The 16,462-nt window shown below is 39.3% G+C and overlaps 1 protein-coding gene across 1 annotated transcript in view; it reads left to right on the plus strand.

Moving 5' to 3' along the window:
• The window catches only part of fancl (FA complementation group L), a 19,678-nt gene continuing 3,216 nt past the window's right edge, over positions 1 to 16,462 (plus strand). The window contains exons 1-11 of the mRNA XM_055029870.1: positions 1 to 251; positions 699 to 757; positions 873 to 933; positions 1,337 to 1,393; positions 1,601 to 1,698; positions 6,614 to 6,710; positions 9,537 to 9,605; positions 12,586 to 12,736; positions 13,062 to 13,145; positions 14,937 to 14,982; positions 16,320 to 16,401. Of these exons, the coding sequence (XP_054885845.1) occupies positions 165 to 251; positions 699 to 757; positions 873 to 933; positions 1,337 to 1,393; positions 1,601 to 1,698; positions 6,614 to 6,710; positions 9,537 to 9,605; positions 12,586 to 12,736; positions 13,062 to 13,145; positions 14,937 to 14,982; positions 16,320 to 16,401 (891 nt within the window). The 5' untranslated portion in view covers positions 1 to 164. The remainder of the gene's footprint in view (positions 252 to 698; positions 758 to 872; positions 934 to 1,336; positions 1,394 to 1,600; positions 1,699 to 6,613; positions 6,711 to 9,536; positions 9,606 to 12,585; positions 12,737 to 13,061; positions 13,146 to 14,936; positions 14,983 to 16,319; positions 16,402 to 16,462) is intronic.

Genomic DNA, 16,462 nt, shown 5'->3' on the forward strand with positions numbered 1-16,462 from the left:
TCGTGTTTTCAACTGCATTACTTGAATTATAGCAAATTAGCCTGTCGTAGTTCACCCAATTAATGAAAGTTCGTCTCATTTCATGCGTGCGTGGGATTACTGACGTTTGCGTGGAAACACTCGACACTGATGTCCTTCGACAGCTGAAAGTTGCATAAACTTCAATGGAGAGCTTGTTAATACGCGACAACCCGCTACTTTTACCTCTCAACAAGAAGAAAACAGTCTATGATGGGTTCATAACCGTACAGGTGGGTATTCTCGCGTAAAAAATCAATTTTCTGTGTTAGAGGAAATGTCCAACCTGTTTAAGCATCTGCGTCAATGAAGATACTTAACTAATGTAAACAGAATGCTAGGAAATTTGACAGGTTTTTCTGTTTATTGTTGTTTTATTGATTTCGTCAAATCACAGGGAAGCAACAGAATATGATGGAAGATGTGAGGTTCCCTTAAAGTTTGCATTACTCCTCTATTTGGTCCTGTTGAAACATACAGATCATCTGTTGCAGCCTATATTCAACCCTTTTACTCTGATTCCCCAAAATAAATTCGTTTTAAACTAATTGGAATTTCAGAGTTTTGTTTTGTTCGTGAAAAAAAGAAAGCCATGAACCCTTTTCCTTCCACTCCACACTTATGCTTAACTTTGTGTTGGTTTGTCATTACATTACATTTACAAGGTATGTTTTCTCCAGGAAAGAGACTTCAGAATAAGAATACTCCTCCCTCCAGATCTCCAGCTGAAGCGGGCCAGGTACTAATAGCGTCTCCTTTCTTTATTAATAATTGCATTAAAGCCCAGGTTGATTTCATAGGGAGTGTTTTTCTTACAAAGAAGCTGCATTTGCTCCTAACTTCTGTCTCTGCAGGCTGCACTGCTGTTGGCAGCTGAAACACCTGTTGCGTGAATATGAGCACATAGTGAAGCAGGTAAATGTATAATCAGTTGCTTGTGGCATCACGGTATCAAGTGAAACGTTGTGTCTGTCATCTCTGATTAATATCTTGTCGTTTCCTGTGTATTTATCGCCATGTCATGTTGCCTTCTTTGTGCCCTTCTATTTCTTCCCCCCACTGTTTAATTAACATTGCCTGGAAAATGTCTGCATTTGTTACGTGGGCCCCTCAGGGTTATTTGGATGAGATTGATATTTCACCCTGGGCTGCAAAGTTCATTATTTTCACAGCCTTTAAGCTATCATTAATTATTTAAACGGGTGGCAGCACGCATTAATCACAAACACTGTGTTTGATTTGAACGGCTGGCTGAAGGAAAGCAAAAATAGACAGTGTCACTTCATTATACCTTCATTCAAGGATGTCTATCTCACAGAGGCTGCAGCAGTCGGTGGATCTTGGCAGTTTCATTCTGGAGTTGAAAACCGTCTTGGTAAGGACAAGGATGACGTGATATGTATAATTATAAGCAAAAGATGAAGACGTAGATCTTATATTGTTTCGTTACGTTATTAAATTATCCTATGAGAATTCAATTGATTAAAGTGGTTTAGAGGAAAGTGGCTCTAATACAGTTTGGCTTGTGGTAAAATGATTTTGGTGAATACATATGATTTGCTCTTTTTGCGTGTTTATTTAGGAAGTGGCTCTAAATCAATATCCTGAGGGTCGCTCCGTCCCGCCTCCTCGATATTACTCCCAGCTCATATCTGAGATGGAGACTGTCGGATGGGATAAGTAAGTATGGAAAAATTATTAAAGGACTGTTAACAAAACATAGCATTTAGTTTTAGCAGCCATTTAACAGACACAAATGTTTCAGTGGAACCTGAAGTTGTTCAGGGAACACAGTCAAAAAAGTTAAAATTACATAACAATCACATTTCTATTATTTGGGTGCTGATAATATTAAATGAAATGTGTTTTTTTTTATGAGAGAAAGGAGTGTCTACTCTTGTTTAAACAAACAAAAAAGCAAAATAAAAGCAACTTAGACAAATGTTGCAAACAGGAGTATTGGGGATAATTATGACACTGACATTTTATTTTCACCAGAAGCATTTGATAGCAATTTAGGGCAAACATAATTTGAGATGAGAAGTATTTCTTAAAGTGCAAAATGCACTGAGTCACTGACTTGCAGCATTCACTGCTCCTGAAGGAGCTTGTGGTGACAGTAGATAATCGCTTATGATAATGCATGTAGCGACAGTGGAGAGTAAAAACTCCCCTTTGACAGGAAGAAATCTGTAGCAGAATGTGGCTCAGTGTAAATAACCATCTGCCATGACTGACTGGGGGTTTGAGAAGACAGAGTAGATACAGAGTAGATGCACAAAAAAAACCAAAGAAGCACTGATCCAGAAGTAGCTTATATGTGGAGAACAGCAACAACATGACGATACCCACGCAGATACCAATAATTAAAAAAATAATAATTTGAAAATTACTAAAGTATTAACCCAAAATCATTTACATTTGCATATCTTTGTAAAATAAAACAATTAAAATGTAATGTTCTAGTTTCCAGGAGCTTCAAAGAAATGTACTTCAGAGCAACCTTGTGAAATTCCACTGAATCAATTTGTACCTAATTTCTGCTTTAGATAACTGTTGTGGCTTACAAAGGATATCAGCTAATACCAAAACAATATTTTTTTTCTTAATGAACAGCTTGTTAACATGGTTCCATTTCCCACTTACATGGTCCCAGAACACTGTGGAAGCAATTTGTCAGTGGAATTACTTGCTGATGGAGCATATTCTGTTAACTGATCCTCATATCAGCTAAGAATCTAAACCAACAGTAAGAATCTAAACCAGCAGTGGATAGGAAAGTTCCAAACGTTATTTTTCAAGTTTCCTGTTTATTCCCCAGAGGTAGAATCAAGTTGGTGTGATGAAAATCTCCCTGCCTCATGTGGCTAAATGGAGCAGCCGTTCTTTTTTTTTAATTATTCTCCCTCTCCTGTAGCTTTCAACAACACACGCCCACATTAACGAGGGGTTCTTAATGACTTCCTTATTTTTAGTTATTGAGTTACAGTTAAATCCAGGTCGCCTTTAATAAAGCTCAGCTCTCGTGTGCTGACGAGCCCGGCTAATACCGTCGTCAGGAGAAGGCAGTTAGCAGGAAGATATGTGTTCTCCCTCAGCTCGGATTAATCCTTGACTACCACACTCATTTTCCACTTTCCTATTAATGACCACGACTGCAATTATGATGTTAGCAAAATGCAAATGGCTCTAATTGAAGACTCTCAGGTTTTAATAGGAGATGGGGGGTGAAGGTATGCTTAATGCTAGAAATGGGACTGACATCATTTTCAGTGCAGTGTTACGGTTAGAAAGCATTATACACAGCGGGCCTCAATCTCTAAAGCACTCGAGATTTGCTTAGCGTCTTAATTGGTATGTGCCATGCTAATAGCCACCAGGGGTTTCAGCTGTAATTCTGCCTGCTGATTGGACCAGGTAAAGCGAGTCTTCTCTTCCCCTCCACGTGTCTTTATTTGGCATTTCCTAGTTTGGTCATCTTGTTAGGCTGCGAATGGCAAACCTGTGACGAAAAATGCGCTAATTAATGGAAAATGGGGTCAAGTAGGTCAGCTGCTATCACTTGATTCCACCAGAAACATGACCATGATGGCTCCTGGGCTCATTATGGGCACAGCTGGTGCTCCATGTTCGCAACCTGTTGGAGAACGTGCAGGGCTTCACGTCTTCCGATTGCGGCGTTATCACTCAGTCACACTGTGTTGGTGTTTTTGCTGGGCCTTCTAGGTCTACAAACACAAGCTTTGTTCCTCCATTTTTGTTTTTTCTTACATTATTAGGCCAGCTAATAAATTACTTCCCTAATCCTGCAATACAAACATGATCTCTAATAGTACTGGGAATTCCCGGGTTACAGTTTCTAAGTAATGATGGTGTCCCGGTTACCACAATAACACCACGAGCCAGACTCGTGTGTCTGCACGTCTTAATCCTGTATAAAATTAGTGCATATCTCTTTTTGTGCCCTTCATTTGTAAATGCCACGGCCCTCTGTTTGCATCTTACATGCGTGTTTTGTGATACAACATACAGAAAGCGTTGATCGCACTATTCATGAATCACACTGTCAACATGCACAGAATACAATAGAAAATCGCACACAAATTTGCATGGTGGAGAAGTGGCTCACATTGCTGTGGAGTTGCAAATGGGAAGCTCTCATCAGTCTTCCCAGCAAGAGGTCGAACTATCATGCTGATTCCATCATCGGGGTGGCAGCTTGTCCCTGGTCTCTGGTGTGTGAGACCCTGTAGCAATGGAAATGAACATGTGGGTGTTTTTAATGCAGTTGCAATCAGCCGTCTACTCATCCAGGGGGTTTGATACTGACATAATTATTTAAACTTTTCTTCTCCAGGTTGCTCTGATTTTAATTAGTTGGTTTGCTGGCAAAGACCAGGTTTTTCAACTCTAGTTTCCAATTTTCAAGGAGGTTTTTCAACTCTAGTTTCCAATTTTCAAGGAGGTTTTGGGAATGTCATTTCAGAATCTTGATGCTAGCCTAATTTATTTACTTATATTTGCTTTGTTCAATGCACTGGTCCGATTGAAGGTGAAACAGGCCCACAGAATGATGCTACCACTGGACAAAGAAAAAAACATTTAGATTATCATATTGTTTTCATTTAAAGTTTTATTCTGATCTGTTAAGTTATCTTGAAAATAGCATTTATTGCATAATTTTTCATAATTTTTTTATCATGATAAAACTTTAGATTTATTGTAATCTGAACAAATTTGAATTAACGCTACAAATACAAAGTGACAAAACTGACATAATAATTAAAAAAAAAATACTATTTTCTCCATTGTTGGAAAATACAATTAAAAGTTCCTGCTGTGTGCAGTTTAAGTTGGGCCCTGAAGAAGCCAATTTAACATTTTTTTGTGCTTGTGACACTATGATTTCTGCGCCATGCAGTCAGAGCCATAGAGTTGCCTTAAAATTAAGTAATAAATATATTTCCATCATTATTTTTATCAGTATGATAGAAGCACAAAATATCATAATACAATTCTCAATCCATTTTGCTCACCTCTACTTGACTGGTGTGTATTTGTTGCCTGTTACATAAATTTATACTTTGTGGCTGTTTTGAGGACTTCCTGAAGATGTTACTCTGTTTGTCTTTGATATGTTGATGCTGTCGTGGGTTGTTGTCTTTTCTGTGGCTTTCAGTGTGAGAGGCCTGATCATTTTTATGAGCTGAACCCAAATGGATATTGTCTCCCGTCGTTCCATCATGTCCCTAAGTGTGTGTCTGAAGATCACTTATCTCTTGCTCCCCTCTATATGTCTTGGCTAGATATACAACTCTACCAGCCTCATCACAGAGCACCATTGTAATATACTGTAAATCTGGACAAGGGTTGTTTAGATGCTTTGTCTCAGATCAGTGTTTTGTCTTCAGACCTCAGTAGATCAGAGGTGGACTTCTGATCGGTTGTCACTCGTTGAATGGTCATGGTGTCGTAAATCTGACAGAGGTGTTGGTGAGTGGTTGCACTGCATCAGCATTTTGTCCTGTTAATAGATTTAATTTAGGACCTGAAGAAGAGTCTGATTTATAGGATGACTCCAAAATCTAAAGTCACACAGAGACGCATTATTTTCTGGCTGTTCTGTAAGTGCCACTGTAATTAATTTCTCAGTAAAGTGCCTGTCCTAATAACCTATTCCATTATTTCTTGCTCACGTATAAAATTTTAGTATTTTCTAGTTCTTTCTAAATTAAAAAAAGACAATAAAATGTGGAGAATATATTCAAAATCCCCTTTCCCCTCCATATAAACATAATCTTAATAAATACAAAAAAGCAGCTTTGATTTCTTGTATCAAGATAAAAAAGCTTTCTAAACCAGCTAAACTCTATGTGGAAGCATAATCACTTCCCTTGTTAAACCAAAAACTAACAGTTTTAACCGCATTTCTAGACAGCTGAGTTCAGTTTCATTAGCCGCACACAGGCCTCATTGTTGCGTGACCTGCAGAATCAAAGAAGCTCTTAAATAGAAACTGTCCAACAATACTGAGTAGGCTAAAAGATCTGCAAAAACCTAATCTTAACAAACTCAAGAACACATTAGGAATTGATCTTGTCTGTAGCGTTCCTTCAAGGTGGCGTCACTACACTTATAACATTCTGCTCTGTTTTCTGCTGTAGTAACTGAGTGTTCCACCTTTTCAGGTTTACAATGCTTGAAAACCCTCATTATTGTGTTTGAATTGAACCAGTTCTGCAAATAATAGTGGGACAACATTCTTCCATAAGGATGTAAAAGAACCGAGAAAAGATGGGTGTGAGTCATTGGAGCAGTGATTGCACATCTGGTTATTAGGTTTAAGGGGGTATTACTTTTTCACATAGAGCTCAGTTAATGTGGGTAACTTTTTTTTTCTTTTTTTTTTTTTGGTGAAATTGCATTTTTTGTTATTAAATTATTTTTATGGTTGAACCCACGTTTCACAACTCTCTTTCTTCATCACAATTTTTCCATGTCTCCATGTGAGCCTCAGGACCTCTGCCTCTAAAAATGCACATCAAGAGTGGGCACGGAGAGCAGCAAAGGTCTAATTAGCTCCGTCCTTCCTCAGGATGCTTTTCATTGACATGGACTTCCGAACACTGAAGCTGAGGGCAGAGGACTCCTCTGGAAGGCAGCACATTCTCACTGTTAAACTCAAGTCAAAGGTGAGCCACTCACAGCAACTTTACAGCAACTTGAACACTGTCACTCCAAAAAAATTGCTCATCATCAGGCGACCTGCAGTGAGTCCAGATCACAACTCCCAATCCCAACTTCTCCAAAACTGCATACTGGGAAACATTCATTTAGATGATAGCGAATCTGTGATTTACATCTGTGCCCCTAAATGTAGGTCAGACTGGAGAGGATGTGGAGAGACACGATAACCTGCTGTGACTGAGATGTAACTCAGATAATGCATCTCTTCACAGACCTCAGCAGGATGGAGAAACCTTCCTGTGAGCACAGAGAAAACCAATAAATTCACACTAATCTGCATAACTGCTGCTGTCAGTCAATGCTTTCATTTCATTTCAGTTTATTTTTGCACTTTAGTTATTGGCCAAAAAAAACTTTTCACACATTTATAATTTTGGATACTGATTTAAAAAAAAACAAAAGGTCAGATTTTAGTCTCTGACCAGATCACTATCTTCCACATGTGTGTTGTGTCTCCTACAAACATTTTATCAAAATACAGAAGGAATTTCTTTGGCTTTCCTTCCACAATTTAACCATTTTGCCACGCTTTCCAAAAAAGGCTAGAGTTGTGGAATGAGTGACTAACACTTGTTTAGTCAACAGTTTCTCCCCACAAAGCTGTGTATTTCTGTAGCTCCTCTACAGTTACATCTTGGTTGCTACTCCTGTGATCTCCCTGTCCAGTCTGTTAGCTTAGGTGGGCAGCCATTTATATTTGTTTAAGGTAATGTCATACTCTTTGCATTTTTGATATGCAATCCTGATTCAAAATTGTTGTTTCTAATATTTTTGATGCTGTTTGTTGACGGATTGTCCCCAAACAAGCATTAAAATGACACACAAGTAGACTTGATTTAGTAATATGTTGACTTCTGAAGGTAATTGGTTGGTTTTATTTAGGGGTATCAGTAAGGGTGTAACAAGAGCTCGTCATACAAAATCTTTGATATTGAAACATCCTAATATTTCTTGTTGAGGTAGTAAGAGAAGATTCCCCAGCTACTCTTACATCATCTGCTTGACACCATTTTGGGTTGCCAATAGGAACGATAAATGGCAACAGAGATAAAAATAAACAACAAAGAATGACCATAACAACCAATGTCTAGGGATACCTGGAGCTATCACAGCACATGCTGCACATTACCCTGTACCAACTGGGTAGTGTTAAATAATGAACTGCAGACTATTCATAGTTGAAGCACTTTATTAAGGTCTTAAGTGATGAAAAGAAATCTGAAAAAAAAAAAAAACCATAAGTTATTCAGTGCAGAATAAGGCCCTTTTTTCAGCATAAGTATGATCTATGAAGATTTCTAGAAAGTAATGTTATGTATTGTGTTTTGTATCGTTACACGCCTGTGAGCCACTAAAGACCTGCATCCATTATTGACCTCAGGTGCAGTGAAAGTCCATCCAACAGGCCAGATATATTACTGGCACGCAGGATCTGCATGGCACGGGAAACATAACTTACTACTAAATATTGCATTCGAGCAGGTCATTGCAATTAAAGTATTATATTTATACATTATTTATGATAACTATAATTTAGCTCTAAATACCATATTGGTTGAGTTTTATTTCCTGGCTGATTGTGCGCATTTTAGCTATTTGCTAGTGGCTGTGGACCCTAGCGTCCGATACTCAGACTAAATGGTAAGGGAAGATCATTTTGAGTTGAAGAATTATCCACATTCAACATTTTTTTCCATTAAGGTCTATTTTGGTTTGATTTAATCAGTATTTAAACATTTTAATCTAAAAGAATCCTTTGATTCTTTATTTTCTTTTAATGATAAAACAGTATTGCTCCCTTTGAATTTTTCTATGACTTGTGTAGAAACTTTAAAAGTCCTCCAAAACCTTAAAAACTAGATTTCTTTTTGAGTTTCAATCTCCTCAAATCATTCATTAGGCATCCTAATTTAAATTTCAGCTAAATTTAACATTGATAACAATATAACATTGATAACAATATAGGTTAACGCTGACAATACAATACTTTTTAAAAAGTTTTCTTAGTGCACAAAGTCAAATGAAGGCATCTGTTGGGCAGCAGTAGTGGAAGAGCTCAGAGTTGCAAAGTTTGGGCACAGTGTCATGGTGAGGTGGTGCTTACCTAAGCTGGGATGACGTCCACCGGGGATAAGGGAGGACTGTGAGACCTCACACTGTGCCCACCTGCCCACCTGGCCCTCCTCAGCCCTCTGGCACCTCCCGGCCTCCAGCTGCCTCCCCCAGATCCAGCGCCAGGTCATTCCTCACCAGACACAGCTCTGGAAGAGGCGGCACTGGCATGGACGCATGGAGGCTTGGATGACTGGGGAGTGAGGGAGGACTGGGGAAGGACAAAGAGTTTCGTAATGTTGAAGGTGAGCCGAGACAGTTTACCAAAGCTTCTTAGTGAGACTCTACTTTGGTTTTACCAGCTTGTTAAATCTGAGCTATCGCTTCTTAGTTCTTTAAAATGAATAAAGGCTGCCAGAAAACTGTATTCCTCTAAATTAATAAAGAAAAGGTAAAATAGCATTTATTTTACTGAATCATTTGAAAACGGTGACATATCAATGTGTTTCCATATCTAAAATCTGGAAAGTTTGCTGAACTTTAGAGCTAATTAAGCAAATAGAATAACCAGCAGGATTTGCCGAAGTTTTCCAATACCTTATTAGAATTTTATGCATCAGATCTGAGCTTTGACTGGGCCATTCTGATTCCCAAACATGTTGTGACCTAAACTCTTCCCTTGTATTTCTGACTGATACCTCCATATGCTGCGTCCGCAGCATCCAGCAGAGGCTCCTGACTGTTCAGCTGACCTGCCAGTCCCTTTGACCATCACCTGGACACCACAGGTATGGATTGCTGCTAAATGGTAGACCACCATATTCAGATATTTTTCTGAATATACATTCTCACCTTTTAGCATGCCGTCACATACTGAATCCACTCCATTATGAAATAAAGGGTGTTGAGAATCTGTGTATTTCTAATTAATAAAATAACATAAATTTTAGTATGGAATGTGATCAAAATCTGTTTTTCAGTCTAGATACATTCCTGTTTGAGAGAATGAAACAGGACATATAAATAAAAATAGAGTATGGAAGAATATTTCTTGCCTTCTCTAAGCGCTGTTCTTTTATCCAACCATCCATCCAGTGTTTGTTCGTCCACTCTTCAGTTTTGGCAGGTTTTGTATTTAAAGCCTGACTTTGAATAAAATCAGTGGACTAAATTCCTCCTAAACCTCATTAATACTCTAAAACTGGGTGAAAATGGACTGAGAACTGTGCCAATCTGAGAATGTCGGAGCCTTTTGCTAAAGGGGAGCATGAGCTCGTAGCACAAGATCCCGCTAATGGGACTGGAAACCGAACTGGAAACACCATTTTCAAACTCTTGGTTTTGTCTGATTTCAGGTCAAACAGTCCTGACTACAACCCTAATTAAAACATAAATGTACAACAGATCAGTTATGGATATCTCACATTGTCACATCAGAATGGAAATCTCAAGCCCCGTGTTTGATTTTTAATGTTGAAATCCAGGTGTGAAACGCGCCTAAGTTTTCAGATTTATTTATGGAAACAAATGTTCTTTTTTTGTTGTTCTTATCCAAAAATGTGTCATTTTTAATCTGATGAGGTGAACGCATCGTCACTTCCTCATAGTTTTATATGCATTGAGGCCTTTAGGAATAGGAGGAGAAAATGAAGCGCTCCACAAAAATCCTTGAATCATTGTGAGTCATAATGTAACGAAGCGGGTCTCCACCTGCTCGATTAACACTTTTCCTTTTAGCCCCTCAAATTTAGTCCGCTATAATTGCCATAAAGGTGCTTTGATGCAAAACCAGCTGTGGGCTCTTTGTGTCCCTGTGCTTCCCTCGTTATTGTTGTTTGTCGTCCTTCTTCTTTCATCTCTGTCACTGCCTCCGAGTCTGTGTGTTGCTTACACACACACACACACACACACACCCACACACACACACACACACACTATAACGGAGCACTGAACTGGACTGTTCTTCCTGGCGTGTAATAAAGTCAAGAACCTGATTGCAGAGTGAGGAGTGCAGAGCTGAGCTGAAATATGTCAATAAGAGCTGTTAAAAGAAGTCAGAGAGGCAGAGAGTTGGTGGGTTAGAGGAAAGAGAAGCTAAATGTGTGTGTGCGTGTGTGTGTGTGTGAGAGCTGATACATGGCAGGCGTACAGTGAGGAGCAGCTTAGAACAGCGCTACCGTATGGAGTCTGTCTGCCTGCTGGGCCGTTGATGGATCTCTCCCACTCTGCGACATGAAGCGTGTGTGTGCGTGTGTTTGTGTGTGCATACATATATGCATGTGTGCATGGTCTTAACTTTGCCAAGTGTGTGTTTTCCGTGTGTTATGTGTGTGCATGCAGGGGGAAGGGCCTGTCTGTCGGCAGCCCTGACATGTTCATTTGAATGAGTAATTATTGCCTGCTCTGTTACAGGGCCAAGATGTGCCACTCAGTGCATTTGTAAGGAACAAGATGTGGAAGAGAAATAAACCTGGGTGTGTGTGTGTTTGTTGTTCATGTTCTTTGTGCTTGCAGGTTCTACCATATGTCAACCACAAGAAACTGCATATTTGAAGATAGAGTTGGTGTATAAACATGTGATAACACAGACTCCACAGTCTCTGTATTTTATTCCATGTCCAGTTGTCTACCTGCCGACTGGAGTTTAGATACTGTCTTCTCTTAGCTTCTGAACAGAACCCCAAATGATCTAAACTACCAATTTACATTTAACCAAACATTCAGGTGTGATATTTATCAATTTGTCTTAATTTAAATTTTGAGCGAGTTTTCTTGTCTCTGGCAAAATATTTAAGACATAAACAAAGTTTTAGACACAAAAGAGTAAATTAAAATACTATGAACACACTGTTGTACGTTAGTTTTTTTTTGGAGGGGTGAAAATTATTAAATGCAATAACTGACAGTTATTATGTTTCCTTTTTAGTTTCCAAGTATATTAGATAAGTTTCTGTAAAAGAAGGGGGAAAAAATGTGCTTTTAAGGTTATCGGTGAGGAGATGAATAGTTGAATCAGGTTAAAAGCAGAGCGATGTAACTGCATCTTCAGTATTTCTGCACTCAGAGCTGAATGGAGGTCAGGGAGAGACATCATACATAGATAAAGAGAACTGATTGAGACAGCCAAGGAGCAACGCTCGGCTCCGACTCAACTCCTTTTATCCTCTGCAGCCTTCAGCTCTCACTCAGGTTCTTCTCTGATCGAGCAGGAATTTAAGTAACAGCTGAACCGGGCCTCGAGTAGTTATCCTGGGCTCTAACTGTAATCATAGCGCTGGCATTAATTGAGCTGTAATTGCTGAGGCTCTCAGCACCTGGACGAAGCTTAATTGTGTGCACTGTGCTGGCACAATGACCCATAATTTTTGGTTCATTTTTTCCCCTAATTTTTTTTCCCTCTCCTTCCATCTGCATTGCTCTCCCGCACCTCTATCAGCGTCTCTTTCTTTGCTTTCAGAGCTCGTGTTTATGTGAGCGTGTTTATTGCAAGCTTGAGTTGCTGCAGTTTTTAACCGATTGGTTTTAAACGCTGTCTTTCTTCTCAATCTGAAAATGTCACGGCAGAAGCTTTTTGCACCAACCTACACCTCTGTGTTTAACTTTGACTAAATCTTTACTTGTACATAAATAGTCCAGTTTTTCTTTTTTACTTTGATCGGTTTGGTTGAGGATAATGTTTCAGTTGATGGTATGTCTCTCAGTAATGTCCATTTAAAAGCAGAATGCAGCATTTTGTCGCTAACCCATGTGCTATTTCTGCCTTCACAGAGTACTCTAGAGCAGCTTCACAGCCAGTTCCTGCTGGTTCTGGAGTCCCTGACGGACTTCTGGGACGTCCTGGATGAGATCGACAGGAAGACCTGGGTTCTAGAGCCAGAGAAACCCAGCCGTTCTGACACGATGAGGCGGATCGCCATAGGTAATGTTTGCGTCATCGTAGCTGATATTTTGATGATGGAAACTAAAAGCAAAGGCAATTAACTGTTTTTTTTTCTGCAAATATGAATAGATTAAAGGGAGTTAGGATTTTATTTCTCTGACTTCATTAGAAAGATTTTGATTTGGTTGTGACGTCATAAGAAGCGACTTCTTCTTTGCTCCATACTTTTCAGTCAGTGGACGAGATCCTGACTCTTTAAACCCAGATTAAGTGGGATCATGCAGCTGAATTAAACACCTCCACATCTAGTTATTTCATTTTCCTTTTGGATCTATAAAGTATTTTTGAATGTGAATGTGTGCAGGAAACAACGTCTCCATCAAGGTGGATGTGGATCCGCGACACCCGAAGATGCTGCCAGAGTGCTGCCTGCTGGGAGCCGATCATGGTGGGTAGGAGCCCACAGACACAGTTTCACTTCTAAGTCAGGAATTCACAGCATGCACACAAGTTTATCTACTGCATTACACCCCAACAACTGACACAATGTATTAAAGCATGAAGCATCCTCTCATTATGATTCAGTTTGCAGGAAACTATAAATAGGTGACTGCTGTTGCCTGGAGGTCATGCAGCATACCGAACGTTACAGCTTCCTTCAGAGGGATCTGTGCCTTATAAGCAAAACTCAGTGAGAAAAGAGTCTAGTTACACCTGCCATGTTTAATAACACTCCTGTCTTCAGAAGTGTGTTTTTTTTTTTTTCTGGTTCTGCAGCAATTATATTTTAAAATCAACAAAAAAATGTCTAGATTTATATAGAAAATATGTATGAAAATTCTGAATATATAAATTTTAACCTGTTGCATCAAAATAATTGAATAATTAATTGACTTATATTTTTGATTTAGGAACGAGGCAACCCACAAAAACAAAATTGGTAATAAAAATGAGCAGCAGGAAGTTATTAACTGCTGCACAAAAAATGACTCTTGGTGTAATTTTCTGACACCATGGAAGTATCATTGATTGAATGATACAACAGCAGCAGATCTTTCTTATGGTGCTAAACCATTCAGCAATTTATAAACTAACAGAAATATTTAAAATCTATTCTCCGAGCCATAGGGGCCCAGTGTAAGGACTTTAGAACTGGGATGTCGTGTTTATTTTCCGAGCTTTAATGAGGTTGTGAGCTGCCTCGCTCTGGATCAGCTGCAGCTGTTGCAGTAATCAGTGCAACTAAAGATAAAAGCAGGGGTCCGTTTCTCTAGATCTATTTCGAACTTTAGTCCTTTAATCGTGGAAATGTTTTTCAGGTGATAGAGGATGAATTTGTAATCATCCTTGTGTTCAGTCTTATTAATTCACTGTCTAAAAGAAGATTATGATTCTAATGAAACTATATTTCTTTCATAAGTAATGGGTGTCATCAATGTCACTTAAACTGCATTTTAGAAAGTCGTTTCATAAAATTACTGATCTTACAAAAGAACACTACTTTTAACCCTTTTGATTTGAATACACATCTTTTTATGGCTGGTAATCACCCATTACTGATGACTTCAAGGAATAAACCACTGTTTTTTTGGCGGTTGTTTTTTTTGCTTTAAAAAGAAAAAACAACAACTTCATCTGATCTCCACCTGTCTTCAGCCAAATTGCTGGTGTGGGTCGTTGTGTTCTGCCGTATCAAACAACCTTCTTCCTGAACGTCACGCTCTCACTCACCACAGCCGGCCGGAGCTTTGAGCCTCTGCTTTCTATTCAAGCCTACGTCAATTGTCGACCATTGTTTCTGTCAGCCCAAGGTCGTGCAACTCCTTGCCTGTTGCCTAGCAATGCAACTCTAAAGATATTAAACACACGCACACTTCAGCCGCCGAGACGAGAGGCGGGCGGCGACCCTCAAATACGGAAGGTCGCCTAGAAATATTGCTTTTTGCATGTAGGAAAAACAAATATGAAAGTGATGAGCGGTGCACGAAGACGGCGCTCCCCGTGGAGCTGGAAGCAGCGAGGGTTCACATGAGCCAGTAGAGGCGCCGTCAGACAGGGGGGGCAAAGGGCTGCTCTTTTGAGACAGACTAACTTTGTTTTTTTCTCAGGGGGCTTCTAGACAATCCTGGAGGATCTGCAGGTGCTTTGGATTTGTGATAACAAACTTCAGTTTAAATTTAAAGCTGTTATCAGAATTCACATCCAGAACCAAGTCTGACCTTTTGTTCTGTTGTTGCAGTGGTGACGCCGCTGAGGAATAAACTGAACGCCAACATGCACATGTGGTGAGTTTGACAACACGATCATTTGTTCTCCAGGTTGTTGTGTGCTGTCTATATTGATATATATGTATTACTTAGGACTGGGCACCCTTATACCATAACAATTATGGTATAAGTCAATTAGTAATTATTGATCAGCTTTTTGTTTTAAATACCTGAAATACTGCAAAACATTCCTGACATTTCCTGCTTTATCCACAATTTTCATTCTATGCAGTTATTTATTTTTAAGCGGTTATGAGGCACGATGGTAAAACCTTCAAATGCTGCTGTAAGTTATTCAACAGGTTGTTGCTTGGTTAACCAAAAACTTAGTGAGTCAGTTGATGGCGCCAATATTCCTTACCTGGCTGTGAGATGTTGAGTGGCTAAAGCCTGTCCTCTGCCTACATCTCCCAGAATGCTGTGCGGTTCTGACTCAGAGGAATTCTGTCTGACATATTATCTACTGATATTGATCACATGTGCATTGCAGTATTATTATTGATTTATTGCTCAGTCCTCTATTATATCCAGATTTCTGAGGCGGTCTTGAAAATTGTGTAGTTTGATTTTATTGTTTTCCAGGTCTGATAAATTAATGGAAAAACGTTTTTGAACAACTTATCAATCGTTTTGATAAACCCAATTGAAAATCCAAACAGTAAATTGCTATAATTTTTTATATATGTGGGTCTCAAACAGGACCCCAGGTTGTTTAGGTGTTCTGGGTTCAGTTTAGCTTCCAAACAAAGCAGCTAAAACTATTTTTAATTAAACAAATTTTAGGTTAATCCAGATTTTTTTTTAAGTATTATTAATTTGAGTTTATCTAACTTTGCCCAGGATTTTCATTATTTGCAGGAATTAAAAAAAACAAACAGATAAATGTTGACTTGATCAACCAATGTACTCTTAGGATTTTTAAGCTTTATTGTTGCTTATTTTGCTGCGATTGACTGAAATAAAGTACAGATTTTCATTTGCAATGCCCCTGTGAGGTGGGGCCAACTCTGTTTTACGGATGGGTGGCGCTCTGGAAGCCATGTCGTTGGTGAAGTGGGAACCAGTTCAGCTGCTTGGAGATTATCTGGTCATCCCTCAGGGTTTTAGGCAAAGAAAGGATGATTACTCCTCATTTCGATTCTAATTTCACCACAGGTTGCAGCATTTGCTCCAGAGCTCAGGAAGTTCTCCCTCCCTCTGTGTGGACAAACCAATGCTCTGCAGCCTTTCCATTTTTTCTCCCCCTTGTTGTGTAGCAGTGGTGAAAGTGTCCTAATCATCCCTCAGTGTCTTTGCAGGCTCATTTGCATGTGGTTAATTAGTGTGTGAAGGAGCTGTCTGTGGTTTGCTGGCAGGAACCCGGACTCCAGCGTCTTGAACAACCTCCGGGATGTTTTGGAGATCGAATTCCCGTCACCGGCCACCCACGAAAAATCTGTATGTCACACAGATGCACCCTTTTCCATTTCAAACATGTCCGTTCTCATCAGGATTAGCT

The sequence above is a fragment of the Poeciliopsis prolifica genome, unplaced genomic scaffold (assembly GCF_027474105.1).
Source record: "Poeciliopsis prolifica strain line A6 unplaced genomic scaffold, Auburn_PproV2 SCAFFOLD005, whole genome shotgun sequence".
NCBI classification, from domain to species: Eukaryota; Metazoa; Chordata; class Actinopteri; order Cyprinodontiformes; family Poeciliidae; genus Poeciliopsis; species Poeciliopsis prolifica.